The sequence below is a fragment of the Drosophila ficusphila genome, unplaced genomic scaffold (genome assembly GCF_018152265.1).
Source record: "Drosophila ficusphila isolate 14025-0441.05 unplaced genomic scaffold, ASM1815226v1 contig_106, whole genome shotgun sequence".
Classification (NCBI taxonomy): domain Eukaryota; kingdom Metazoa; phylum Arthropoda; class Insecta; order Diptera; family Drosophilidae; genus Drosophila; species Drosophila ficusphila.
In genome coordinates, this window is record NW_025063993.1 from 2,991,297 (window position 1) to 3,018,015 (window position 26,719).

Consider the following 26,719-nt stretch of genomic DNA (forward strand, 5'->3'; position numbering starts at 1 on the left):
ATCGGTTTTGCTCAGTATTGCAGTTTTGCAAGCTGCTAACTGGATTACACACGCCATCGACTCATCCAACTGGACAGTGGGTTCCACAAGATGACGTAAGCTCCATGCTTATATGATGAGCCCCCGGGAACTGAAACTTGGCCAGCGTGTTGAGGTAACGGGTAAAAATCTTCAGGGTAAGGTTGCCTATGTGGGACGCACTAATTTCGCCGCCGGACTCTGGTACGGCGTGGTTTTGGACGAGCCGCTGGGCAAAAACAACGGAAGCATCGATGGCAGCATTTACTTCAAGTGCCCCACCAACTGTGGACTCTTCGTGCGCGCCCAGCAGCTGGTGAGGATTGCCGAGTTGCCGAAGGGAGTGGACAATCGAAAAACCGATGAAATGCAACGCGACGGGGCCAGAACAAAACTCTCGAGGCGGAGTGGCGGGGGAAGGTCCGTGGATGAGCAGGTGCGTAATGCAAGTCGAGAGTTGCAAAACAGGAATGTACGTATTACAACTACTTTCTGTAGGACAACCCAAGGGAGCAGGTGGCCAGCACATCTGGCAAGGCGAAGGCGACTCCTTCTACTCCGTCGCCACAGCACAGGAGCAGGAACAGCCAATCCCCGAGGGAGCAGACATTAGCCAAGACCTCCGGCAAGTTTTTGGCGGCCCAACAGCAGCCATTACAGCTTCCAAAGGTGAGTCAAAGGAATCCGGGTAACTAAGCATACGCGGAATGTAGGTCAACCAAAACCAATATTCAAATTGGTTACTTATTTTGGGTATTTGGGTATACATTTTTATACTCATCAGTAGGGGCAAGACGGGTGTATTGACTTTGTTCAAAAGTTTGTTACCGGATACCGTAGATATATTTTTGAATTTAATTGTCACATGAGCCAATCCAGCCGTTTTTCTGTCTTAATTTGGGATTGTACAGGCAGTTTAAGTTGGTGTCGAAAAGTTTCGAAGTTTCAGATTTTGTGGTATACGAATATTAAAAGTAAAAGTTAGCTGTCTGTCTATGTAAATACTCCGATATGTTTAAAATCTGTATGTTTGAGCTGAGAAACACAGTTCTCAAAAATTGGAATTCAATATTACAGTTTTGCCGATCTTTAACCGATTTTTTTTATAGGGTAGCTGTTAGTTGGGTATTCCTATTTGTAATTGCTTATTTTAAAGTACTTTGAAACAAAATATGTAGTTTTATAAAGAAGATATCACGATATATGAATTGTGTTACTCATATTTTTTCCAGAATCCAATTGTGGCTGACGGCAATGCAAGAAATTTGAAAGCGGACGAAGTCAAGGATGTAAACATGTCTCCCAGAAAGACATCGGATGCGGAGCGACCAAAAGAGCTTCCCAAGGAGGAACCCAAGGACTTAGCCCAGCAAACAAAGAAGGAAAATGAGCCAGCAAAGCAGGTGGAAGAGACCCAAAGGAGCGAGGCAGTCAATCCAAAACCGGAGGCGCCTGCTAATCCGCTCCAAACAAGCATACTCGGGGAATTGCCGGCACAGAGGCCCAGTGCTCAGTTGATACCGCCAAATATGACCTGTAACCAGAGGCGATCCACATCGTACACCCAGCTGAGACCGACAAGGATCAGCCAGCCGAAGCCGACCACAGCACAGGCCCAGAGCTCCACGGCCCAACTCACTTTGGCCATGCCGGTGCCCCTGGCGTTGGCCCCCAAACGCAGCAAGACCAGCATGAGTCCCACGAGCTCGGTGAAACGAGCTGCACCAGCAGCCTTCGTGGAGCCGCGCTTCCTGGAGATCCTGCGACCTCAGTTCACCCCAGGACCAGCTCTGAGGACTCCTAGTTCGGTGGCTCCGCCCTTGGACAATCCCGAACTGCGACAACTGCGGGAGGAACTTCAGCTGCTGAGGGGACAAAAGAGCGAGGACAAGCTGAAGCTTCTGGAGCTGGAGAGGATGCGGATACACAACGAGCAGCTGATGGAGTTCAAGTCGCAGATCATGACGCAGCAGGTGCTGCTCCAGAGGGAGCTGCAGAGATCTCGCCACGAACTGAGGGAAGCCCAGGACGCTTCAACCAAATTCAAGAGGGAGTTGGACGAGATAGCCGAGAGCATAGAACTGCTCACTCTGGACAAGGAAATGGCGGAGGAGCGGATGGAGACCCTGCAAATGGAGCTGGAAATCGCCCAGGAGAGAAACGACGAACTGACCCTGGATGTGGAGATCCTGAAGGCGGAGCAGGAGGAGCAGCAGGGTCAGCGGATCGAGAAGAGTGAGAAGCACACCGGTGTGGGGGTCACTACCCAATCCCCCGGCGAGTTCCTTCGCCTGGAGCAGTACAACCAACGCCTCCGCGAGACAGTGGTTCGTCTGAGGGACACGCTCGCCCAGGAGAAGCAGATCGGCCAACGAACGCACAAGGAACTCGAGACCAAGCACTCGGAGATCAACGAGCTGAAGAGCATCAAGGAGTTGCTCAGCCGGCGGGTGGACAACATGGAGGTGCAGCTCATGGACCTGAAAGAGCAGGTGGACGCTTCTCTCGGAGCAGAAGCCATGGTCACCCAACTGGCTTCCCTGAAACTAGAGCTCGAAGACCGAGTCAAGCTACTGGAGGATGAAGTCAACGAACTGGAGGCTCTGGAACAGATCCAGGAGCAGCTCATAGAGAGCAACCAGGAGCTGGAAACCGATCTGCGCGAGGAGATCGACAAGCTGGGCAGCCAAGTGAAGATCTTGGAGCAGCAGAAGAACGCCGCCATGGAGAGTCTCTACGACCGCGATGTGACCATCATGAAGTTCCGGGATTTGGTGAGACAACTCCAGGAGCAGCTGCAAGTGCGGGCCGACGGCACCTTGTCCATCGAGGACTTCAGCAGCGCCAACGAATCGCAGCAGGAGGAGGGCTCCAACCAGAGCCAGACTGACTACCAGCACATCTTCAGTGTAAGCAAGGCCTACGGAAGGGCTCTGGAGCAGCAGATCAAGACGGTGGAACTGAGGCTGCAGCGCCAGCACCTGGAGCACGTCCTGGCCTTCGTGCCCGAACAGTTCCTTCTGCGCGGAGGGGAGCACGACGTGGTGCTGGTCATGCTCCTCCTCGAGAGGATGAACGAGAAGCTGACCATCGTGTGCCAGGCCATCAACGAGAAGTTCCCCACGGCCTGCGAGTTCGGTGAGTGGGTTTAGTTAAGGGGGATGTGGCATTACACAATATATTCTAAAATATTTGCATTTGAATTTATTATTAATCATAACATTAATTATAAACAAACAAAAAACGAAACAAAATCCTTTTGTTTATTGTTAATCATTGTTAATCAATACCAAAGTCGCAGGAAACTGCGTTCGTAGAACTCTTTTTTTTAAGATGAGTGAATGTTTGTATACAGATTAAACATTTTGGTTTTTGTATTATTTTAAGGTCGCGATGCCATCTTCGAGGGCTACTCCGTGCAGCGCTACATCTTCAGGTCGCAGTGCCTCTACCTTCTGAAGAGTCTCCAGTTGGTTCTCCAGCAGTTCCGCCACGGGCTCAACCACTGCGACTACGAGTTGTGCACCCATGCGGCCATCTATCGAAGTGATCTGGAGGCCCAGGAGCAGCAGCTCGACGAGTTCGTGCGGCTGCTGAAGACCGGGCAACTGGATGAGCACACGAACTGCGAGCCCATTCAGCGGGTGCTCCACTACGTGAGTGGACTGCACCAGAACCTGATGCCGCCCCAAGCCCTCGTGGAGCTCCTGGACGAACAGCAGCTGTACGAGGCTCTGATCGAGGTCTACGAGGCGGGCTTGGATGCAGTCAACGCAAACGCGGGCCTGATGCACACCATCATTCAACTGGGCCACGAGCAGACGGCCTCCTTCAGTTGCATGCAACTGCTGATGGAGCAGAGCTGCGCCCACAAGCAGAAGCTGAAGAAGCTCCAGAGGAAGCTGGGTGGCAGCAAGACGGCCTCCTGGACGGGAATGCAGTGTGCCAGGTACCAGAGAATCCTGGAGGCCAACGAGGCGCTGGGAGCCCTCATCCGACTGCTGGGTTCCACTGCCCGAGAGGCCAGCAAGGACTCCAATGGCGGAATCGCCCACGAGAAGTTGTGGCGGATGCTGGTGCTGAACTACAACAAGTTCGCGCCGAGCCAGGAGGTGGAGGAGCCCAGGGAGGTGGACGCCTACAGCCAGCGGTGCATGCAACTCCTGGAGGAGCAGTTGGACGAGCTCTTCACGCTGCTGGAGTCCACGGACGTGAACACGGAGTATGTGCGCCATCCCACCAGCAACACGCTGCAGGAACGGGCTGTCCAGGTGAAACGGCACTACGAGGACGTGAAGAACCTCGAGCTGACTGTCGCCGAGCGGGACAAGGAGATCAAGAGCCTCAAGTACATGGCCAAGATGAAGCAGCAGGACTTCTCGGAACTGCAGGTTCGCAAGGAGATGGCCGAGAAGCAGCTGAGCAAGCAGTGCCACGTTCTGGCCGGGTTCGCAGAGGCCGTAGAGCAGCTGGAGCAATCGATCCTGGCCAAGGAGGCGGCCCTCGGACAGGCGCTGAACATACTCGCGGACAAGATATCCATCCTGGAGCAGGCCCAGCAGCACTGGCAGGAGCAGCAAAAGGCGGACAGCGCCTGTGTGAGCAGCAGCACGAAGAGTTCCAACCGGGAGATGAACATGCTCCTCCAGGCCCTCCGGCAGGAGCGATCCCTGCGCGTCAAGCTGCAGGGCGGCGAGATGAGGAGGACGCTGGCCGCACTGGAGCCACTGCACGTTCCCCGAACCGAAAGCCAGGAGCTGGCCGACCTGGAGAAGGACCTCCGCTCGCTGAAGAACCAGTGGCTGCTCGCCCATCTGGAAATGGGCACCGCTGGCACTCAGCGCCGCTCGGAGATCGAGCTGCAGGGCAGCCGCATCCTGCGACATATCTTCCAGACATATTGCACTCAGCATCCGCATCGGGCCAAGAACACCGACTTCGGCCTCTTCATTACCGAGGATCTACGGCGAGCATTCGAGCAAAACTTCTAGTTATACGACTTAGCGTTCCAAGTGTATTTCGGTCATAACAAAGGTATATGTGATTCGCAGCTTATATAACTTGAATATACACAACAAAATAATTATTTGTACCAAACTAGATATTACATACGTACATATATACGATATATATGTAAAACTGTACAATTATATAGTTCATTTCGTGTTTATCGGGCAATAAACAAATTTACATTACTTAGACAAATTAAAGGAAACTTATTCTTTGAATGTCCAGCAGGGGGGAAAATGGTTGAAATATACTCGTAGTAAGATCTTGATACTCTTCTCCAAAACAGAAATTCATTAACATTTTGCTTTAAGAATTACATTAAAAAATCACATACAACAAATGAGGTACTGTACATATGAGTACATCCAACCTAAACAATTAATAGGATAGTAAATGGTATTTGGTATTATGTGGGAATCAGTGCATTATAGCTCTTTGTGGAATGATAACATGATTATTTTATGTTGCTTTTCTACCGAATGACTTCGTTAAATTTAAAAACCAATCAAAAACACGTAAAAATCTCATTGTCGAGCACCCCCGACCGTGGCGTTCTTAAAATTCGTTTATTTGAAATTAACATTTTACAAAATATCAATATACATTTCTTTATGTACAAGTAGTTGGGCGAAATAGAGGCGCGCGGTTTGAGATGAGAGCGGCGCAAGCAGTTCAATAAAACGTAACGCTTATCACATGAGCACAGAATCGGGGAACCAGAGTGGGCGGTTTGGGGGCGAATATATAGTCGGATATTGGGTATATCGTGGCAAGATGGCGGCCGTATGGCATCGTTGTTGTGGTGCATCGTTGTCGTTGTGGGTTTACATAAATACGTTTAATGTTTAATGAGAAGAAGATTGGATTTGAGGCTATTTACAGTTGCTGAACGAACAGAACAATTTGCGACCTGTGAAGAGCTGAAAACATAATTATGATCAAAATATGATGTCCGAAGACTTTGTACTGCTCATATTTTTCAGTTTGAATAACTTCTCATGGAGGTTATATTTTTTAACCAAGTTTAGATTTATACGAGATTTTTTATAGAAACTGTGTTTTATGTCAAATTTTAAATATTTTTACTATTAGTTGCCTGTGCAATTTTAAAAAAGTGTAATTATATTTTATATAGAATATAAACATATAACCTCGACATTTCTTAAAATAAAAATGCTTATGCTTTTTGATTTTATATTTAGATTTAAGACATGACTGATATTATTGAAATGCCCCAAAATATACGGTTAGAAGATTTAAAAAAAAATGTAAAATTTCTGATTTGTGATCCCTACTGTACGTGTTACAGACTTTCTTTAGAAAGGTTTTTACCTGTTTGGCTAAGCACTCACCTCACGACTTGGCTTCCGTCTGGCGCTTGGCCACAATTTTGCCCTGATCGCGACTGTTGATGACCTCGGCATGGAAGCCCGTCTCCCAGTCGGCGTAGTACTTCACCGTGCGCACATTGCCGTCTGGCTCCACCAAGGAGTACTCCCCCTTGACCACATCCCCGTCGCGCTCCTCCTTCTGGTGCTTGTTGTCACCCGTGTGGGGATCGTTTACGGCGTACTCGAAGGCATAGCGGGGATGGGCATCCTGGAGGAAACTTGGTATCTTAAAATTCCATGTTAATGGAGAGATCATGGATAACTCACGAAGTGCTCCAGGTGCTTCTCGGGCACCACCTTCAGCACTGCGTGCTGAGCCACCGGGGCCGACTTTAGGTATGCGGTGGCTGCCACGGGGGCGTGGCTGCTTAGCACTGGCACACTTGGGGCATAGCGGTAGAATCCCGCTCCCAGTGGGCCGATTCCACCCACTCCGTGCGAGTATCCGCTCAGGGAGGAGTCCAGATGGGCCAAAGAGGGGGAGGAGGCGGGGCCCAGACCAGATCCGTGGGAGAGCAGTCCATGGTATGAAAGGGCCGGAGATACAGCTCCATGCCCTAAGGAGATGGCTCCATAGTAGCCATCACCGTGACCCGCTAATCCATGTCCCAAGTTACCTGAAAGAAAATGAATTCGATTTTTAGATTTGTCTCATTATGGAAGGGTCTGGTGTATAACTTAATTTATGTAATGTTATACTAATGATTAAATGCTTCCAATAAATAATTCAGTTTAACAATGAGCTAGGTTAAGCAAAAACCAAAAACATTAATTAATCAGCATTTTAAGACAATCATTTTTATTTTTATACCCTTGCAGAGCAAAAGGTATTATAATTTCAGTCAGAAGTTTGCAACGCAGTCAAGAAGACACCTCAGACCGCATAAAGTATATATATTCTTGATCAGCATCACCATCTGAATCGAAATCTGTTTGTCCGTCTGTCTGTCTGTCCGTCTATCCGTTTTGCTTTAAACTAGTCTCTCAGTTTTAAAGCTATCTTGCTAAAACTTTCGCAAAACGTGTGTAATTATTTCACGCCGAATCGAAGTCGGCATGAACCGGATCGGCCGACTATATCGAATAGCTCCAATACGAAAGAATGAAATAAAAAATTCTCAGACAGCTGTTTTTGATCGGATCGACTTGATTTCTTTCAGATGTCATTTTCTAACTGCAATTGCATTTCGGATTAAATTATATCAAAATCGGATAACTCTATCAGATAGCTGCCATAGGAGAGATCAAAAAATAATGGAAAAAAAAATTATAACGTCATTGTTTTTAATCCCACGAGCATGATTTTTGGAACATCAAGTTTTTTAAATACTCTTCATTAAAGGAAATAAAATGCTAAAATATGTAGTTGTTTTTTATCAGACAATCATGATTTTTGAAATATAGAGTTTTCTCATGAATCTTGAGTTTCAAATTAAATTTCATCAATATCGGACGACTATATCATATAGCTGTCATATAAACAATATGGAAAACTAAAAGAAAAATCTTCATAGCTTCGATGTTGTTTAGCTTTTATGTATTTTGTTTGACATATTTAATGACTGCAAGTGTATATAAGCTTTGGCTTGCCGAAGCTAGCTTCCTTTCTTGTTTGTATTTGTTATGTTTAGTTCCTTGTCTACACCTCGATATTACAAAAAATGTAGCTCCTGGATTTTCCTGCCTACTTTTTTGAAGGCTTCTTTTTATCAGTTAAGAAAGTTCATAAATTTTTAAAAGAAATCCATACGTCGAGTGTACGTCGAGTTGAGTTTTTAAAAGATAAATTTAGATTGTTTACTGTTTTTTAATTAAGATAGTACATATTTTCTTTGTTGCTTTTTAAACTTGTTTAGCTACGACTTAGGGAAGTTTAAATAAAAGTATAGAATATTATAAATTTAAAATATATTTGATCGGGACGTTGTTTATATAAATACATTTTGTGAAACTATTTAACATGTTAAGACATTTTTAAAAATTTTATTATTTTTAATAGGTTAAATAAAAAAAACTTACCCGCGTGGATTCCGTAGGATGTGCTGCTGGCCAGCTTTCCTCCCAGGGAATAAGCTGGAGCAGTCGTCAACTTGGTCAGAGGAGCTCCAAGTAAGGCTCCGCCGTGTCCATGTCCACTGGCCCCGTATCCGAGTCCCACTCCCAATCCCAGTCCGATTGGCGAGGCCACCTTGGCGATGGCAGGACCAGCTGAAATGGCCACCGCTGGCTTGGAGACATACTGATGGGACACAGCGCCCGAACTGTATCCGGATCCACTGCCTCCGTATCCCGCGGCCACTTTAGCAGTTAAAAGGGGAGCGGCGGCGATGGCATGTCCGCCGGAAATGTGACTCACAGCTGGAGCAGCATAGGTGGCCACCTTGGCAATGGCGGGGGCAGCCGAAATAGCCACCGCTGGCTTGGACACGTACTGATGGGAGACGGCTCCGGAGCTGTATCCGGATGCACTGCCTCCGTATCCGTGGCCACTGGAAATGACAGGAGCCGCATAGGAGGCCACCTTCGAGATGGCAGGACCTGTGGAGTAGCTGGAGATGGTTGGGGCAGCAATGGTGGCGATTTTGGCGACGGCAGGAACTGCTGCGATGGAGGCCAGCGCTGGCTTGGAAACGTACTGATGGGAGACGGCTCCCGAGCCACTTGCTCCGTAACCATGTCCTGAGGAGTAGGAGGCTACTTTGGAGATGGAGGGACCAGTGGAGTAGGTCGAAATGGCAGGAGCTGCATAGGTGGCCACCTTGGCGGGCAAGGCGATGGCCGGCGCAGCAGGCAGGTAGGTCTTGGAGAGCACAGGAGCCACTGGAGCCACGGCGATCGCGGGTTTCGAGATGTACTGATGGGAGACGGCTCCTCCATGGCCTGATCCTCCGTAGCCGGTGGCAATCTTGGTGAGAGTGGGTGCCGAAGAATAGGTGGAGATGGCAGGAGCAGCATAGGTGGCTACTTTAGCGATTGCAGGAGCAGCAGCGATAGCCACCGCTGGCTTGGACACGTACTGATGGGAAACAGCTCCGGAGCTGTATCCCGAGCCACTTCCTCCGTATCCTGTGGCTACTTTGGCAACCACAGGAGCTGCGGAGTAGGTGGACACGACAGGAGCAGCATAAGTTGCCACCTTGGAGATTGCGGGAGCCGTGGCATATGTTGAGATGGCAGGAGCAGCATAGGTGGCAACCTTGGCTATTGCTGGAGCTGCCGAGATGGCTACCGCTGGCTTGGACACGTACTGATGGGAGACAGCTCCAGATCCCGAGGCTCCGTAGCTGGTGGAGAGCTTGGTGATGGCCGGAGCGGAGGAGTAGGTGGCCACCGCTGGGGCAGCTGCCGGATAGGCGGCCACTATGGGCTTGGAGACGTACTGGTGGGACACATCCGCCGCCTGGCTGTAGGCAACCTTGGTGAGAGTGGGAGCGGAGGAGTAGGTGGCCACGGCTGGAGCCGCGTAGGTTGCCACTTTGGCGATTGCAGGAGCCGTGGCATAGGTGGAGATGGCAGGAGCAGAATAGGTGGCAACCTTGGCGATTGCTGGAGCTGCCGAAATGGCCACAGCCGGCTTGGATACGTACTGATGCGAGACGGCCCCTCCATGGCCTGATCCTCCATAGCTCGTAGCGATCTTGGTCAGAGCGGGAGCTGCTGAATAGCTGGAGATGGCGGGAGCAGCATAGGTTGCCACCTTGGCAATGGCGGGAGCAGCTGCAATGGCCACCGCTGGCTTGGACACATACTGGTGGGAAACAGCTCCAGAACTATATCCCGAGCCACTTCCTCCGTAGCCAGTGGCCACCTTGGCCACCACCGGAGCTGCGGAGTAGGTGGAGATGGCAGGGGTGGAGTAGGTGGCAACCTTGGCAACTGCAGGAGCTACTGAAATTGCCACTGCAGGCTTAGAAACATACTGGTGGGACACGGCTCCCGATCCACTTGCTCCGTAACCATGTCCTGAGGAGTAGGAGGCTACTTTGGAGATGGAGGGACCAGTGGAGTAGGTTGAAATGGCAGGAGCTGCATAGGTGGCAACCTTGGAGATGGCAGGAGCAGTGGCGTATGTTGAAATGGCAGGAGCAGCGTACGTTGCCACCTTTGCGATTGCAGGAGCTGACGAGATGGCCACCGCTGGCTTGGAGACATACTGGTGTGAAACTGCACCCGATCCCGATGCTCCGTAGCTGGTGGAGAGCTTTGTGATGGCCGGAGCTGAGGAGTAGGTGGCCACCGCAGGAGCGGCGTAACTGGCCACCTTGGCGACGGCTGGAGCTGCAACCAGCGCCGGTTGGGAGACGTACTGGTGGGAGAGCGCTCCGGACGCAGTGCCTCCGTAGCCGGCAGCCACCTTAGTGATCGCCGGAGCAGCAGCTGGATAGGCGGCCACGATGGGCTTGGAGATGTACTGGTGGGACACCTCTGCCGCCTGGCTGTACTTGGTTATCGAGGGCGCGTAGCTGGCGGAGTATCCCGTTCCGTGGGAGGAGAGCAGAGAGGAGGTGGTGGCCAACTTGACGGCGGGGGCGGAGTAGGTGGACACCTTAGCAATCGCTGGCGCTGAGTACGAAACCGATGGCGAGTAGGTGGCAATCTTGGAGAGACCGGGGGAGATCTGGCCATAGCTGTAGGCGGGGGAGCTGTAGGTCTCCACTTTAGAGTAACCAGGAGTGGCCTTGGAGTACGTGTATCCCGGTGAGCTATAGGTCTCCACCTTGGAAGTCACTGGTGGCGCGTAGTAGGGTGCACTCGAAAGAGCTGGGGAGGAGTACGTGGCAACCTTGGATATCCCCGGGGTGGCCGAGCTGTAGCTGTATCCTGGCGAGGTGTACGTGGCCACTTTCGTGATTCCAGGCGCTGGTGGCAGGTAGGAGTTGTCCAGCTTGGTGATCGCGGGGGAAACCACGTTCTTCACCTCGATTCCGGATGGAACCACCGTTGCGTACTTGGCGGCTGGTGACTTGTCCGCGTAGGTGATCCCCGCTCCTCCGTACTCCGCCGACGGGGTAAACAGGGTCTTCTGCACCGGAGCAACGTACTTCTCGATCTGGGTGAGGCCCCCGTGGGACAGTCCCTCGATCCCGGCAGTCGACTGGTAGGAGGCCCCGGAACTGCCCACCGAGGTGTGCAGCAGGTGTCCGTTCTCCGAGTACGTGGAAATCGCCGGGCTCTGGCTGTACTTGGTCACGCCGGGCGAGATGGAGAACTTCACCTCCGCCGGCGGAGGATACGAGTATCCTGCCGGGGGTGCGTGAATACAGGGCACGATGGGCGGGGCCAAAGTGGGCGAGGGATCCGCCGCAGCCACTATGAGCATGCCCATCAGGGCCAACAAGTGGAACTGAAACCGAAAGGTGGGATTTTAAGCCAGTTTAAATGCTCACAAAATTATGATATTAAATATGGAAAATTATTTTAAAAGAAGCCGAAACTAATTACTGAAATCATTAAAATTACTGTACTTTTTATTCACACTTTCAAACAACAACTACTTCCATTATTAAGTACAAGTTATTATGTTTAAGAAGAATAAAATAATAAATAAAAAATAATATTATAATAATAATAAAATAATAGTTTTATATAATTTTTAAACTGGGTAACTAGGAAATCAAAAATTCATTTCGAAAGCTTTTTTAATCGCTAATGGGCAACAATTGTGAAAAATTTATCTGTATTAAAAAAAATCAAATTAATAGATGTTTAAATTCTTAAGTTCGATTGCGTTTGTGCTCTAATACAGCTTCATTTAAAGAATGCATTTTATCAACGAGATTAATCCAATGCGTAAATAAGTTCTGATACAACAACACTAAATAGCTAGTCGTTGCACTTATTTTTCCACGAAATAAGAAATTTAGTTTAATTAAACAATTTGTTTAACTAATTTGTTATTGAATAATTCCAACTGTAATAAGCTAAGTTATTTAAGTCCACAAATTATTCATAAGTCAGACCTGTGGGTTTTGATCTCTTAACATTCTACACAGTACAGGCATTGTTTCTAAATTATTTGGGACACCTAAGAAAGAGTTTAAATTAATATTTCCCTAAATTATTGTTTTCCAAAAATCCGCGACTTTTCCTTTTACTAGTTGCCAAGAACTAAGAGTTTTTCCATAAAATATAAGAAGGCTTTATTTGATTAAAAACTTTTATATAAAATATTTAGTGTGTATTTTTGAATTTTAAGTTGTTCAGCAATCATGAGATCCATATTTTATTAAGCAAAATAATGATTGAATTATTAAAATTTGAAAACCATTTTTATATAGATATATGAAGTTTTATAGTTGTTTAATTTTAAAAGTCAACTATTCCTTCACACATTGTCTTGTCGCTTCTCGTTTTTTAAACATATATTAAAAGGACGCACCTTCATATTTTCACTTTTAGAACTCTGCACGCGCGATAACTGGTTTTCGTTTGAAAGGATTCACGAACTTTGTAGAATCCTTGTTCAGTAACACACCATTTGCACTTTTCAAAAAAGAATTCACAAGCTTGCGATCCTTGATGGTTCGATTATAATTCGTGTGGGTTATCCTTGGGGGCTCTTAGATCAACTCGCTTCGAGAAAGCTACGCACAGGACACTGCGATTAGATTCAATTTCGATCTCCGAGCTACTTAACTTCTACTAAGTTCGGCTCGAAACGCAACGCAACGGGTCAAATCGAGTCGAATCGGATTGGATCGTATCGTATCGAAACGGAACGGAACGATTCGGGATGTAGAGCAGAGCCACGCGGCCGACTGGACTGGACTGTTGGCCAGCCCGGCCCTATAATCGCTTATATACGTTCGGTCAGTTGGCCAACACTCGCGAAAAGCTCGCACGCATGCGCAGCAGCCACGCACCAGTTTGGCGACAAAGCGACAAAAAAAGTGACTATACTCGAATGTGTAGCAAAAATCGAAACAAAAATTGATCTGGCTGCAAGGAAAGAGCCAAGTGAGGCCCGAATGAGCTGCGGCTTTGGCGCGTGCAGATGAAGAATTGATGACTGTTCGACTCCAGCTCGCGATTCGAGCCAGCTTTGTTCTCTCCCCGTTGCAAAACGAAAACTGCGAGCTGGCGAATTGGCGAACTGGCGAACTGCAACCTGCCCGGCCAATTGTTGGGCCCCACCTTCGCTCAGAGGCTCAGTTGGCAACGTTTTATTAGATCATAGTTGCGAACGCCTCGGCTCAAATATGAACCGATCACAAAATGCGCGTGGTGCATTGTTGGCCAAGTCGCTTTTTGCCTCAGTTTTATTTGGATTTTTTTGAGCTATTTTTTTGCATACCCGTATGCTTTTAAAGCGACTTAATTTGATTTAGATTTTAATCGCGGCCATTGCGTGTAGCTCTGGAAAAATAAATGCATACGCAATTTGCTAGGCCCCCAAGCCGAAAAAATTCATAAAAAAAGATCAAGAAAAAACAGGCACCAATGTATGTAGAAAATAAAACAAGAATTGTGGTATTAATTTTGCTATCAATAAATTTTGTCTGCCTGTGTGTGTGAGCAATCATGCGTGTTATGTGCCTTGGGCCTTGATTGTGCATTAGTTGGCTAAAAGGCGCATTGCCACATCATAATACGATACAATGTATAACTAATAGAATAGCCGGGAGATATGGCAAAGTGTTGACTTGTCGGCAATTAAGGTCACCATGCATCGAGTGTCACCCTCTGTGCGAGGGTGGGTGTACCATGCGCCGAGAAATTGGCCAACCCAGTGCGTTAACATGTCTGATAAATCGGCGGACTGACAAGCGATTCGAAGAAACATGGCAAAGAATTTGGGGTCAGGCGGCAATCAATATTTGGTTGCTATTCGGTTTCAATTTAAATTAATTCCAAAGTTTATTACAAATGTAACACATATTATCAATATTAAGTAATAGATTGCGTCATTAAAAAGTAATTGAATCTTGCAAGATATAAGAAATGAAAGAGGCAAATGCTTTATGTATGAGAAGCTTAAATTATTTCAAAGAATAAAGTTAGAAAGGAAAAACAATTTATTCAGTATTTTCATAATTATTGATTAATATTTTGCTTCTATGATACATTTAATAAGAAATAAATTAAAACTGTGCAATGAACGCCTCGGTTACTGAACCATTTTGCCTTTTGGCTAAATCCAGACGTCGCCCACGAACAGCTTGGCAGCAATTTCCCACAAGGTGCGGAAAATGCATTTCCACTCATAAACCCAGACCATTGCGCTACCTTAAGTCATAATTTTGAGCTCCGAAGCGGCGGCAGCGGCTAATCCTGCCGCTTTTGCGACCGCCCCGCTGGCATCACGCATACGCCACGTTGTGCGCTCACACAGCCAAAGTGCCAAGCCCGTCGGCCTTTCTCAAAAACACACGCAATACTTGCACTCTAGCACTAACTTAACTGGTTCGCGATATTTTCTGGGCTTGTAGAATTTTCGGGCTAGATTTTCCGAAACATAAAATCAGCGATATTATAAATATGTTTGGCAAATTTTGAAATGTTTACGCAGCGACCTGGTCAACGCAGGCGGCAAGCCATCTAGATGCAGGATCGCCCGCGCTACAAGTTGAATGTAAATGATCCGGCTGTGGCGAAAATCAAGATTTTTCAATTAAAAGCCCGAAGCGAAAGGGGGAGGGTCGAGATTCGATTTCGTCATGATGCTAAGTAGGCATGGTCGTGAGCCAGCCATGGCCAGCTGTAGATGTAGCTGTATTTGTATCTGTATCTGTATCTGTATCTGTATTTGAAGCTGACGCTGATGCTGATGCTGAAGTGGAAGCTATAGCTACGGCTATATAGCTGGCTCTCCAAAGCCCGCAGATCGTTTCGCCAAACTTACGCAACCAGAGCGATCTGTGCGTGTGTGTGACAAATGCGTGGCGAGGCGAACTAAACTCGTCCAGCGATCAGCCTGAAGTAGGTTAAAATTCGCGCAGCTGACTTTTCGGCTCGCGTTTGCAAATGTTGAAAAATTAAAATTCAATCAAATTGCGAAAACCGTTCGCGAAAAGCCCAAAATGAAGAAAAAAGCTGTACGACAGCCCGAAACATGTTTCATGTTCAATTAACAGCAGCAGTCCCAGTCGCAGTTGCATTCGCAGTCGGGAAAATAGCAGGAAAAGTCGGGAACATTTTCGGACTTAACTCTTCTCCTGGCTTTTCCGATAACAATCGCATCACGCAACACCCAATCGCTGAAGCTTAATTGGTCCGCAAGGTTTATCTGCTGCCAGCGGCTCTCGATCTGGATCGGCATTCTTTTGCACGATTGCGTGTCTGGGTTTTCCTTTTGCTTCGATTTTTCTTTTGGCCCGGTCTGGGCTTCTAATTGAAATGTCAACGCGTGTGCTGCTCAATCAATTTTCCAGCCGGCCATTTATGGTTGCTTTTATTTCGGCAAAACTTCGCCTAGATTTCACATCGGTAATCGTCTGGCCAGAAGTTTGTCTTGCCTTTTTTCCAGCTGGGTGTTTTTAATTGATTTGGCCGGCATGCGGTGTCATTCGCGAGTCAGGGACAATGTGGCAGCGATGGCAGCTTGATGGCTGCCAGTGCCACCGAGTGGCAGACTTCAGCCGCGGCGGACAGCTAATTAAATGCGGTCAGAAGGTGCGTTTAATCGATGGCAGTCGACGCGATTATTAATTGGGTCTGTCGGGAGTTAGTCCCGATTGAATATTTGACTAATCTGGCGGCTTGCATATAAACAAAAAAAGGAAAACATATCAGTTGCATAATAGATTTGAGTTACTTTATTCTATAGGATAATTGTATCCTCAGATGTTAATATACTAGTTTGTTACCTTCTCTGATTTCTAAAGAAACTAATAAACTTCACCAAAGTATATGTACTGGCTACTGTTGTTCCAAGACTAAGAAAGAATTATGTTCTTTTTATTTAAATTAAGTATTTTGTTTCTCGCGAATACATACAATTAAAATAGCAGATACAATGGTCGAAACGATAAAAATAATGCTTTAAATGGATTGCTATTAAAACAGATTAATTTTAAACTAACCTGATAAAAATAAATAATGTCGTATTTTAAAAGAAATAATAATTATTTTTTTATAATTCAAATATTTTGACAAAAGCTGTACATGAAGCAGCTGTTTTTGTTGTTCAATTGAGTAGATTCCAAGGCGATAAGCCGGATATAATTGTGAACGACTTGTTGTAAACAACTTGCTATATGAAGCATATCGCCAGGGGCAGTTTATTTATTTAAACCATATGTTTATTATAAAGGTTGGAACGCAGTTCTGTACACAACTCCTGAGTCAACCTCCTTTGCAGCGACATTCTATGGCGCGAGTGTCATAAACATTTGTCATAATTAACACAGATTAGGCATTCGGTTTCCATTATAGACACTCTGCTGCACTGGCTCTCCCACCAGCGAATGCTAATCCAATTTAGTTAATCTGATGCATAACTAGTTCGACCGCAGATCGAGTATTCTAATTACGGGTGCGATTTTGATTTCGATTTCAAATTCGATTGCGAATGTCAGTTTGCACTCGCACTTTTTGAATTGTCACCGCAAAACGCTGCGTATGGCATTGACTTGGATTTTCTTGCGAATTCTGTGCATAAATTGAAGTATCGACCTGCGACCAGGAACCAAAGTGTCAACTGGCAGATCGAAGTGAAGAGGGCGGTCGGAGAAAATTGATTGCCTCTATGCAAATTGCTCCCACATTGCGATTCTAGGCGAACCAGTTTGGATCCAGCGTCGGATCCAAAGTGATGGCAATAAAAAGCGATGCTCATAAACGGAGATCGCTGCAGATCACTTAGCGCGTTTTCAGCCGCGTGAGAATGCCAGCAAATCGCCCGAGTGCAACAGATTGTCGGATTTCGGTTTACGAGTGCAGAGGCGTTTTGCAGCGCTCCCAATTAAATAATTTACAATTTTCTAGATTAGGCGCCGCCTCCGTCCGACGACATTGAACGTAGTCAGGGGCTATGAGTCAGCAGCTCTGCGTTCATATTTCTCGTACCCGAGACTCTTGAGACTTAGATCCGGTTTGGGGCTCGCCGGAGTCGCCGCTGGAAAAGCTGCCCCACTGACACGCACACCTTTTAAGGAGGGCATCCCTCCCCGCACAGAGAACGCTGGCCAAAAGCAATTAGCGGTCCAAACAAATGTGAGAGACAATTCTCAGAAGTGCTTGCATGGCCCCTGCATTGCACTCGCATAATTTGCTGTCAAATCGCACGCGTTTTTCAGGCATACTCTTGCGAGGGGTGGTCGCACTTTTATTGCTCGCAGAAATAATTCAGGTTAGTGGTTGGTAAAGCCCTCTTTTGACTGTGATTTAACGCCTAAGAAAATAGTTATCGTTAGTGTTTACTAGTAAGTCTGCTTTCTTAGTTTCTTGTTTCATTCTTGTTACTGCATTGCAATTGGGAATTTATAGTTTATAATGTCGAAACTTCAAATCCCGTAGAGTATTCATATCTTTCACCTAACAAGTCTGCATTTTTGGGGCGTTTTCGAAGTTGCGTTGTCGGCTTGAAATAATTAATGCGAACTAGTGTTAATTTATGGTTGTCGCTTTCGTTGTTGGATGGCGTTGCCGCTGCTTTTGCCATTGCACGGAATAATCACTAACTCAATTGGAGGTTGGGCACTGCGAGAGGGATCAGAAGTCGGCGATCTTTCGAAGCTTGTTAGCAATTTCCTGTCAACCCACGAATTTTCTGGCTTATTGTTTGTCTCTCGGCTCGAGTTCTATGATTTATGGTCTAAAACCGCTGGCAATTGTAGCTGGGAATTTGATTCCGCAAGAGTGTGCATTGAGCTGATCATTACTCAGGATGTCAGGGAGTGTTTAATAAATGTGCTAACCACTGAATGCAAATATCTGAGAAAAATATCATATCAAACTATCCACTGTAAAATTGTAACTCCTTTGAGAATACATTTTAAATAAGCCTTTGAGATTATTAATTGCAAAAAATAATAAATATGAATTATTATAAGGCAGTAAAAGAAAATAGTTTTGCTAATTACTAAAATTGCAAGTCACATTCTAACTGATCCTGTTTACTCAACATTAAATTAAAACTCTTATTTGGGGCAAATTCATTTATTCGACAAACAGTAACTATAAATTACACAACTAGAGAAATAAATTACTCAAAGAACGAACAAAATAAATAAAGAAGGGAACACTGAGAGAGAGAAACGCTTATCTTTACACTCCTTCCAAGGTGCGATAGCTTTCAAAGCCGTGACCACCGGCGTACATGGGAACCATGTGCTTCTTGTCCTGGCGCACCATGTTCTGCACCAGAGTGGCCGACGCCGCTCCCTGCTCGTCCTCCTCGAAGTCCTCGAAGTCGTCCTCCAGGATCTTGGGGAAGAGGACAGGACCCGACTTCTCGGGTCTGTGGACGCGTGGCTTTTGCTTGGGGAACAGGGGACGCAGCTTCTTGGGCTTGCGGTGGAAGTAGCTGGAGTAGTCGGGTCGGGAGTAGGACTTGGACACCCCCTTGTACTTGTAGTGCTTCAGCCCGGGCGTGGTGTGGACCACCTTCTTCTGGTGGATGTGGTTGGAGAGGCCCTCGGGGATGCTCACCCTGGGCTTCGAGGGCGAGAAGCTCGTGTGAAGGGACTGCTGTTGAATGGAGGGCTTGTGTAGGTAGTTGTGGGGCAGCTCCTTGGGCCTAAAGTGGTCGTAGTAGGAGTGGTGGGAGTGTGCGGGGGAGCCTGTGGTATACTGAGGTCGATACTCCTTGGGTTCATTTACTATCACCGCCTTCCAATCGCCTTCTTGCACCGCGTAGGTGGGTTGCAGCTTCTGCGAGAAATCCTCCAATTTATGGGCAGCTGCTATCTGCTTGTAGTAGGTGTCCCTGGCCTGCTGCAAACGGTCCCTAATGCCCGGATCCATGTCCATGGGCACCTGCTTGATCCTGGCGTGCGGCTTGATCTCAATCAAACTGGGGATCTTCGGATGCGAGTGCGTCAAGTCCTCAATGGGTTTCTTCAGCGGCTTGATGTCCGAACTGAGGACAATGTGCTCCTGGTCCTTGCTGTAGTGATTGATCTTCGACTGCGAGGTGTCGTCGTTGACCTGGTTACCGCTCTCCGGCGTCTCTGTGATTGGATGCGAGTTGGCCCCCACAGTCTTGACGATCGCGTTGAATCCCTTCTTGGCATCCGCCGTGTAGTGGACCGTTCGAATGGAGCCATCCGGTTCCAAGATGCTGTAGTGACCCTTGACTCCATCGCCGTCGCGGCTCTCCCACTGGGACTTCACGTCGCCGGTGTGCAGGTCCTTGACCCCGTAACTGAAGGCATAGCCCGGATGCTCCTGAAACGACCAATTTGGTAAATTTGATTTAGTGCGTTTTAAAACGCTGCGAAACCGCGTGCGGTTCTTGCGGCGCCAACCGCACCCAAAATTCGTACACACACTTTTCGAAACCCCAATGGCTATGTCAACGTCTGTAGAATTTTTATATGTTTTCATGACGACCAACAAAAAAAAATGCCAAATAAAAAATGAAACAAATGCAACCTTTTTGTGTCAAGGCAAAACGCGCGCTGTGCACAGTTTGACAGCCATTGGAGGAGGCCTTTGGGTTGGGTTTTTTCAGCTCTTGGGGGATTGGGTTTTCGTTTGATCTGCAGCCGACAATGAGTTTGGGCGAAATTTAACTATTAATTAAAAGAACGGCTTAACCCTAGAAGGGCAAACAAGAATGGTAGAAAAAGTTCGTTCAAATTACTTTGGTGTTTATGAATCTTTGCGTTTAAATAGCAATGTCTTTTAATTACCTTAAATGTAGTCTTATCATTTTTGATAATAATTGTGTTAAATGCAAATGACAGTAATTTAAACTTAAACGACATTCTAGATTGTTATTTATAGCCTCACCGCCACGCATTAACCCCATAAAAACAGCCACTAAACCAACTGAAAATTTACATAAATTCAATTAATATAAAATGTAGAGCATTCGGTGTCACTTGGACACGTTTGTCTTATGTGAGTGTTTGTGCGTTTTCCCCTTCTTTTTTGGCACCTTCAGTATTTCTAAGGCAAATTGCAAAAGTTTTCGCATGCTTGGCGCTGGCTTCAATTAAGCGCAGACGTCCATAAATGGCTACGCACACAAACGCTGGCTGTTTTAATCTTTTCATTTTTTGGCCGTCTTGCAGTAGTCACTGTGGCTAACTATTGGTTACTTTTCTGGCGGTTTCTGCTGGCGCTGGTGCTGCTGCTGCTGCAGTTGTTCGCTGCCTATCAATTTTAACTCCCTGCTCCGCTGTCGCTGTCCGGACAAAACAAATGATTACAAGCGAGTGTAACCTGAGCGGCAGCCGTCGCACGCATGTCCCTCTATGTGAGCCACAGTCAAACCTAGTTAAGCTTTAAAACTTAAGATATTACAACAACATTCGGGTTTTTAAAAGAATTTGACTTTCTATTGTCATATTTATAATTTCATAAGCATTTCAAATAACCAGTACAACTTCAAATATTTAAAACTGTTTTTAGAAGTAAAATAACCATTATTTTGTCCATTTATAAAATTTTAATACAAGCTATTTACTATGCTATTCTAAATAATACTAATACTAAATAAACTAAAAAAATTCTGAGTTGTTCCTACCATTTCTTTACTTTTTTGTACTATTTTAAAGTTTAATTTTCATTACAAAAAATATGTTTTACATATAGCATTCAATTATCCTTTTGATTTCTTTTTAATTAAGTTGTTATCTCAAGTTTGACTTATCGAATTTTTGACGCTGCACTACTTTCTGTTTATATTGGTTCTAGTCTAATTGGATTGCACTTAGTGAAGCCGCACTGTGTGTTATAAATATATATTTGAGCGCCTGGATATATGGAGGTTTTAATAAGAGTTGCATAAGGCGGCGCATTGGGGCATTGGAGCAGTGGTGCAGTGGTGCAGTGGTGGCCACCCAAAGAGATCATTGGAGGCAGCGGCCGCGGCTGGTGGCCAATTTCGCGGAGGCTTTGTGGGTGCGTGTGAACTTTAGCTCATAAATTTATGGGTGACCAATTTATGATTTGACTAACTGGGCGTATGCGCAATCACTCCACTCCGCTCCACAATTACATGCAAATTACGCATACGCGGCGTTGTCAACATTTTGACAACAAATCGCCCGACAGATCGTGGGAGCACACAGCGCCGATTCGAATCATACGATTTCTGACAGACGCGACAGTTCCAAAGGCGTTTACCCGTCGCAGCGACCGACAGTCCGACAGACAGACAGCATGGAAAACATTTTAGCATTTTAACATTTTAACATTTTTTGCAAACGCACCTTGTCGCCAGGCCGAAAACAGTTACAAAGGAAAAGAATTCAATCTCGCCTTCGGGCCACCTTTCGCTTGACTTGGCTCGTAGGTGCAGCAGCCACAAGCTGCGCTATAGAGCCAAATATGGCGCCCCCGATCGTGTGTGCACGCAAAACGCATTTTCGCATTTCGCATTTTCGTATTTTCGTATTTTCGTATTTTGGCTACCTGCCAGCTTCCACCACTTAACCCCCTGGCTTCCCCCAAAAAAGACAATGGAGTGGAAGTCAGGTCGGGTTAACAAGTTGATTTATGTGGGCGGCGGTGGAGGCTATAACCGCACAGCCATCGATGGTTATGGTGGTGAACATTCTGCAGTCGCACGACAACATTCACTTTCAATGGCGGAAAATGCGTTTTCCACGATCGCAAGATTAGCCGCGGTTTTAGTGCGTGCGCGAGGGGATTTCGACTTAAACTGCCTTGATGTATTAATCGGAGCTTGGTTCCGCTCTACTTTCTGATAGATCGATCATATTCGTAATTAATTGTGAGCCGTCAGATGATTTATTTGATTTTAAAGCGGCCTAACGATCAGTTCTTCGGACAGCTGTCCGCTTGCTAATATTTTTGTCTAAATCCTTCACAGAAAATAGCTTGTGGAGTTAATAAATCAAAATAGTTATTTATTTACTGTAACTCAACGGTTTTGGGATATTTATTCTAAAAAAACTACAATTTAAAAATGTTTTAGTCCCTGAAATAAAAGTTGGCAATGTGTTGGGATGATAAATTGAATAGCTTGCATAGAATGACAATTATTTATTGTTTCCTGCTAAAAATTTTATTCATTTAAAAATATAACAACTTCTATAAAAATCCTCTTAAGTTATTATTCGTATTCTTTTGTGAGAAAAAAATTGTATACTGTATGGCTGGAATAGGATTATGTACCAGTGTTTATGAAAATGCTGCTTTCCTTTCTCTGCCGATTTTTCCCACCGTACCTGTTAAACTCCACGCAGTATTCCTAGCATGCACTCGAATTGGCTGCTCAATGGGACCACTTTGGCCCCTTTTTGTTTGGGGCTGACTCACTTACATATTGCGGGGCGTACTCCATGGTTTCGTCATCGTCGTCGGCGACCACAACAGGTGCCCCGCCCCGAACCGCATCGGTGGGCGGGGGGCGTGTCCCGAGGCAGATTAGAGCGAGCAGGATGGCCGGCAAATGGGTCGTTATCTGCAAAAAGGCATTTAAGCGGAATATGAATGCGTTTTATCAGTCGAGCGCTTATTAAACGGAGCGATAAAACGAGTTAAGCAAACATACCAAACAGTTAATAAATTGCCTACAAAATTATTACGCGAGCCCAAAAGGAAACGAGAGCAAAAAGCAAAAAGCCGAAAAATTAATTGGCCAACGAACGGAGGAGCGTGTTCGGAGATTGGCCGAAAACCGAAAACCGAAAACCGATCCCAGACCATGTCATACAGCGTTGTGACAGTTGTCAAATGGTAATGGCAAAATACACCTTGCCGTCCGAGATCCAAAATTAGGCAGACAGATAGACACCGGGCACATTTGTATCGAGCATATGACAGCAAATGCCTGTCCGGCGAAAACTTTTGGAGATTGATGGCTTTGCTTAAGACCAGTAGCCCGACTGAGCCCGATTTCGCGATGGAAACGGGTCTGGCAGGATGGCGGCCACTGGCACTCGCACTCGCACTCCCATTCGCATTCGCATTCGCACTCGTACAATTCAATTTTCCCAATTGCATTCGCCTCGCATTTGTTTCTTTGCAAATTGCAAAACATTTTTGGACATTTTCGATTTTCAATTTTCGATTTTCGGTTTTCGGCTGCGAGTTGCGAGATCGGCCAGGCCTCGATTGGCATGTGTCGCTGCTTTGGGGAGGCTTCGCTTTGGGTGCGAGTCGGTTTAATTAGCACGGCCACGATGGCCACTCAATATCGCTGCCCGCGGGATTTGTCAAGAACGGCACGAACGGAATGCCGGCTGAAATGCGGCTCTGCAAATGAGGCGTAATCCGTTTCGGCATAGCTGACATAGCTCAGTGAAGTCCGTATTAACAAACCATCAGGAATCCCAATGTAATCCACAGATCAGCAGACCAACAAATCAACTTAACTACAGTTTTTTGTCGTTTGTGTAATATTGGACAAAATAAGGAACAACTGAATTGTTTTTTTCAGGAAGTAAGTAAAATGCTCTGCTTGTGCTAAACAACTTTGCTAAAATGTTTATTCAACACTTAACTTGAAAGCAATCAGAACTAAATTATTACCTCAACATATATAATTAAACAAGTGTTTTTAGTAATTAATCTTTATAAACTAGGCACAAGGATAAGTCTAACAGATTCCGAATGGGTTTTGAGTGCATACTACAAATTGGAAACTGAAACCTTTAAGTTAATTTAGTTTTCCATTTTATTAAAATACTTTTGTAAGTTTTCAATATTGAGAAAATAATTTTATTTTATTTTTTTTTTAGGTTTTTACTTTGATAAATGTTCTCCCTATATACATATAGCTTGACTATAAACCAGCCATTTAGAAAATGTATTAGTTTTATTTTAAAAAGTCAATTAAATCCTTTTACTGAAATACTATTTTTGCTTTGATTGCCTAATGTGCAGGAGGTGTATTTGCATTCGTGATCACTCGCCGGACTTTCACTTCAAGTGAAAGTTTGCATTTCTAAACTTTCGCTCTCGATTTCCAATTGCCAAAAAACGAGGCTTAGTCAAGAGCACCTGGACTTCTGAGTTCATTTATAGTCTGTTTGATCAACACTTACATAGAACCGCATGTCGCTTTAAAAACTGACTTAAGCTACTTGCGGAAAACACGTCACTAATCACTTGGCGTTTTGAAAACGCTGACAATTCGCGGGGCTATCCTCTCCGATTCGCTGCCGTGGTCTCAATGTCAAGGACAAAAACGTAATTAAAGCGTTGGCGCGGCATTGCCAAAGTATTTATAGATGAAGACGAGGACCGGCAAAGCGCAGCTTCGGTTTCGATTCGTTTCGTTTTCCCGGCGACAAGATTTTCCGGCTTCACCGGTTCCACTTCCAACGTCCAATACCCAACTTCCAACTTCCAACTTCCAACCCGCCAGACGAAGCCAACTGCGATGAGCAACACATTGCAAATCGCACGTTGCACGCTGCAGATTGAAGATTGCAGATTGCAGATTGCAGCTGCTTTGTCGCTTCCTAAGCTCGGTCTAATTGACAATTATTCGTCGGGCGGAGAGCTCCCCGCTCTCGAACCCGTTTGGCAGCCGTACGTACCGCCAAACTATGAAACCGAAACCATAACCATGCAACTATAACCATCCAACTCCCCGATTTGGGCAGCCCAACTCTTGGTTTCAGGCGCCGCCGTGCGGCAAGTAAAAGTCGTCGTCGTCGGCGACGCTTCGCTGCAGCTGTCTAATGGCATTATAAAATTTATACCTGCCTGCATTACGTTTCGACTTTACATAAATTAATGGCGATTTGCTCTGCGAATGTGTCGTGTCTCCACTTTGCCAGCTAATCCTGGTAATCCGTATTAAAATCAAGTGCTGCAGACCGCCGCAGGCTATGGAGTATAAATTGTGGGGCTTGGGAAAATTTCTCAGGGCCTCATATTTGAAGGTGAGAAAAACAGTATATTTCGTGATTTTGAATCTCTATTTGTAGTATGGCTTACCCCTGGATTATCACAATCTTTAAACTTTCCTCATCAGTAGTAAAGTAGTAAATATTCACAGATAAATACCTACTAAACAGAAACAATTGAAGGAAAACTTCTTTGCCGTAACTTGTTTACCTTCTTGACCATAACCTATGAATAAATTAATAAAATTATTGCAAGACTACCAACCAATACCATTTAATCACTATATATGTAGTTGTTTGCTAGAACAAATAAATTTCTCTTGCATTGATTACATTCCAAAACTAGCTTTAAGTTAGGGATCGAGTTAATATGAAGTTTTATATGAGTTTCTCCTCCCGCCCAAATATTCAAAAATAAAAAGTCAGTATTTTAAGATAGTAAACAGTTATGCTTATGTATTTAGTAAAATAGATATTAAGAGTACTACATGTGTAAAAAGCTTGCTTTAGTCAGGTCATTTTGTTGCTTGGTTAAATGGTTTGGTTAAGTATTTTTTTTCAGATCGTTCTGGCTATCATCGGTTACAAATCGTTGTCGGAGGTCCTTGAATCAGTGCAGTTGCTTAACGCTCACGTAGCTGCTGGCGTGTCCGCCGTGTCCGTATCCGTAGCCGCCGTAGTGCGCCACATCGTGTCCGTAGCCGTAGTCGGATCCGTAGACGTCGCCGTGGCCGTAGCCCTTGTGGTAGACCTGCGGGTGGACGGCGTGGCCCAGTTTCTTGACCACCGCGTTGAAGCCGTTGTGATCGTCGGCGGTGTACTCCACCACCCGGGTGGTGCCGTCCGACTCCTTGAGGGAGTAGCTGCCCTTGACCTTGTCCCCGTCCCGTGTCTCCCACTGGCTCTTGTGGTCCCCGGTGTGCGCGTCCTTGACCCCGTAGTCGAAGTGGTACTTGGGGTAGTGGTGGGGCTCGTGCTTCTCGTACCCGTAGCCGTAGCCGGGGTGGCCGAGGCCGAGGCTGGGGTAGCCGTGTCCGTAGTTGCCCCCGTAGACACTGATCAGGTCGTGGTCGTATCCGTGGCCCAGGCTCTTGTGGACGGGCTCCTCGTGCTTGACTAGCGAGCTGTAGCTGGTGGCGTGTCCTCCGTGGGGAGCAGCCAGGCTCCCGCCCACCAAGAGGGCGAATAACAGACCTCCGCAGAAGGGTTTCATTTGGCCACGATAGTCGATGTCTTCCGATCGGAACTTTGATGATGTCTGCTGGTTCTTAGGGGGCCCTCGATGACTTTATATAGCTCTCGAAAAGTCTGGGGCAATCAACTCGCGGGTGGTCGTTCTCTTGGCCACTCCGTTCACCACCTTTC

At 46.1% G+C, this 26,719-nt stretch overlaps 4 protein-coding genes across 4 annotated transcripts; 1 reads left to right on the forward strand and 3 right to left on the reverse strand.

Moving 5' to 3' along the window:
* Window positions 1–18: 18 nt before the first annotated feature.
* Window positions 19–5,233, forward strand: LOC108088842 (dynactin subunit 1). The gene is made up of 4 exons (XM_017186815.2): window positions 19–454; window positions 517–687; window positions 1,251–3,156; window positions 3,406–5,233. The coding sequence occupies exons 1-4, from the start codon at window positions 113–115 to the stop codon at window positions 5,007–5,009; spliced, it is 4,023 nt and encodes a 1,340-aa protein (XP_017042304.1). The 5' UTR covers window positions 19–112; the 3' UTR covers window positions 5,010–5,233.
* A 317-nt stretch (window positions 5,234–5,550) lies between these two features.
* Window positions 5,551–13,170, reverse strand: LOC108088914 (endochitinase A). The gene is made up of 5 exons (XM_017186927.2): window positions 12,799–13,170; window positions 8,439–11,763; window positions 6,687–7,036; window positions 6,381–6,627; window positions 5,551–5,948 (listed from the first exon to the last, which is right to left on the reverse strand). The coding sequence occupies exons 1-4, from the start codon at window positions 12,802–12,804 to the stop codon at window positions 6,382–6,384; spliced, it is 3,927 nt and encodes a 1,308-aa protein (XP_017042416.1). The 5' UTR covers window positions 12,805–13,170; the 3' UTR covers window positions 5,551–5,948; window position 6,381.
* A 5,456-nt stretch (window positions 13,171–18,626) lies between these two features.
* LOC108088834 lies at window positions 18,627–24,556 on the reverse strand. Its single transcript, XM_017186800.1, has 3 exons — window positions 24,545–24,556; window positions 22,819–22,959; window positions 18,627–19,748 (listed from the first exon to the last, which is right to left on the reverse strand). Exons 1-3 carry the CDS (start codon window positions 24,554–24,556, stop codon window positions 18,627–18,629), a joined length of 1,275 nt encoding a protein of 424 aa, XP_017042289.1.
* A 1,312-nt stretch (window positions 24,557–25,868) lies between these two features.
* On the reverse strand, window positions 25,869–26,594 carry LOC108088854 (adult-specific cuticular protein ACP-20). Its single transcript, XM_017186829.1, has one exon. The coding sequence runs from the start codon at window positions 26,565–26,567 to the stop codon at window positions 25,965–25,967; it is 603 nt and encodes a 200-aa protein (XP_017042318.1). The 5' UTR covers window positions 26,568–26,594; the 3' UTR covers window positions 25,869–25,964.
* Window positions 26,595–26,719: the final 125 nt, after the last annotated feature.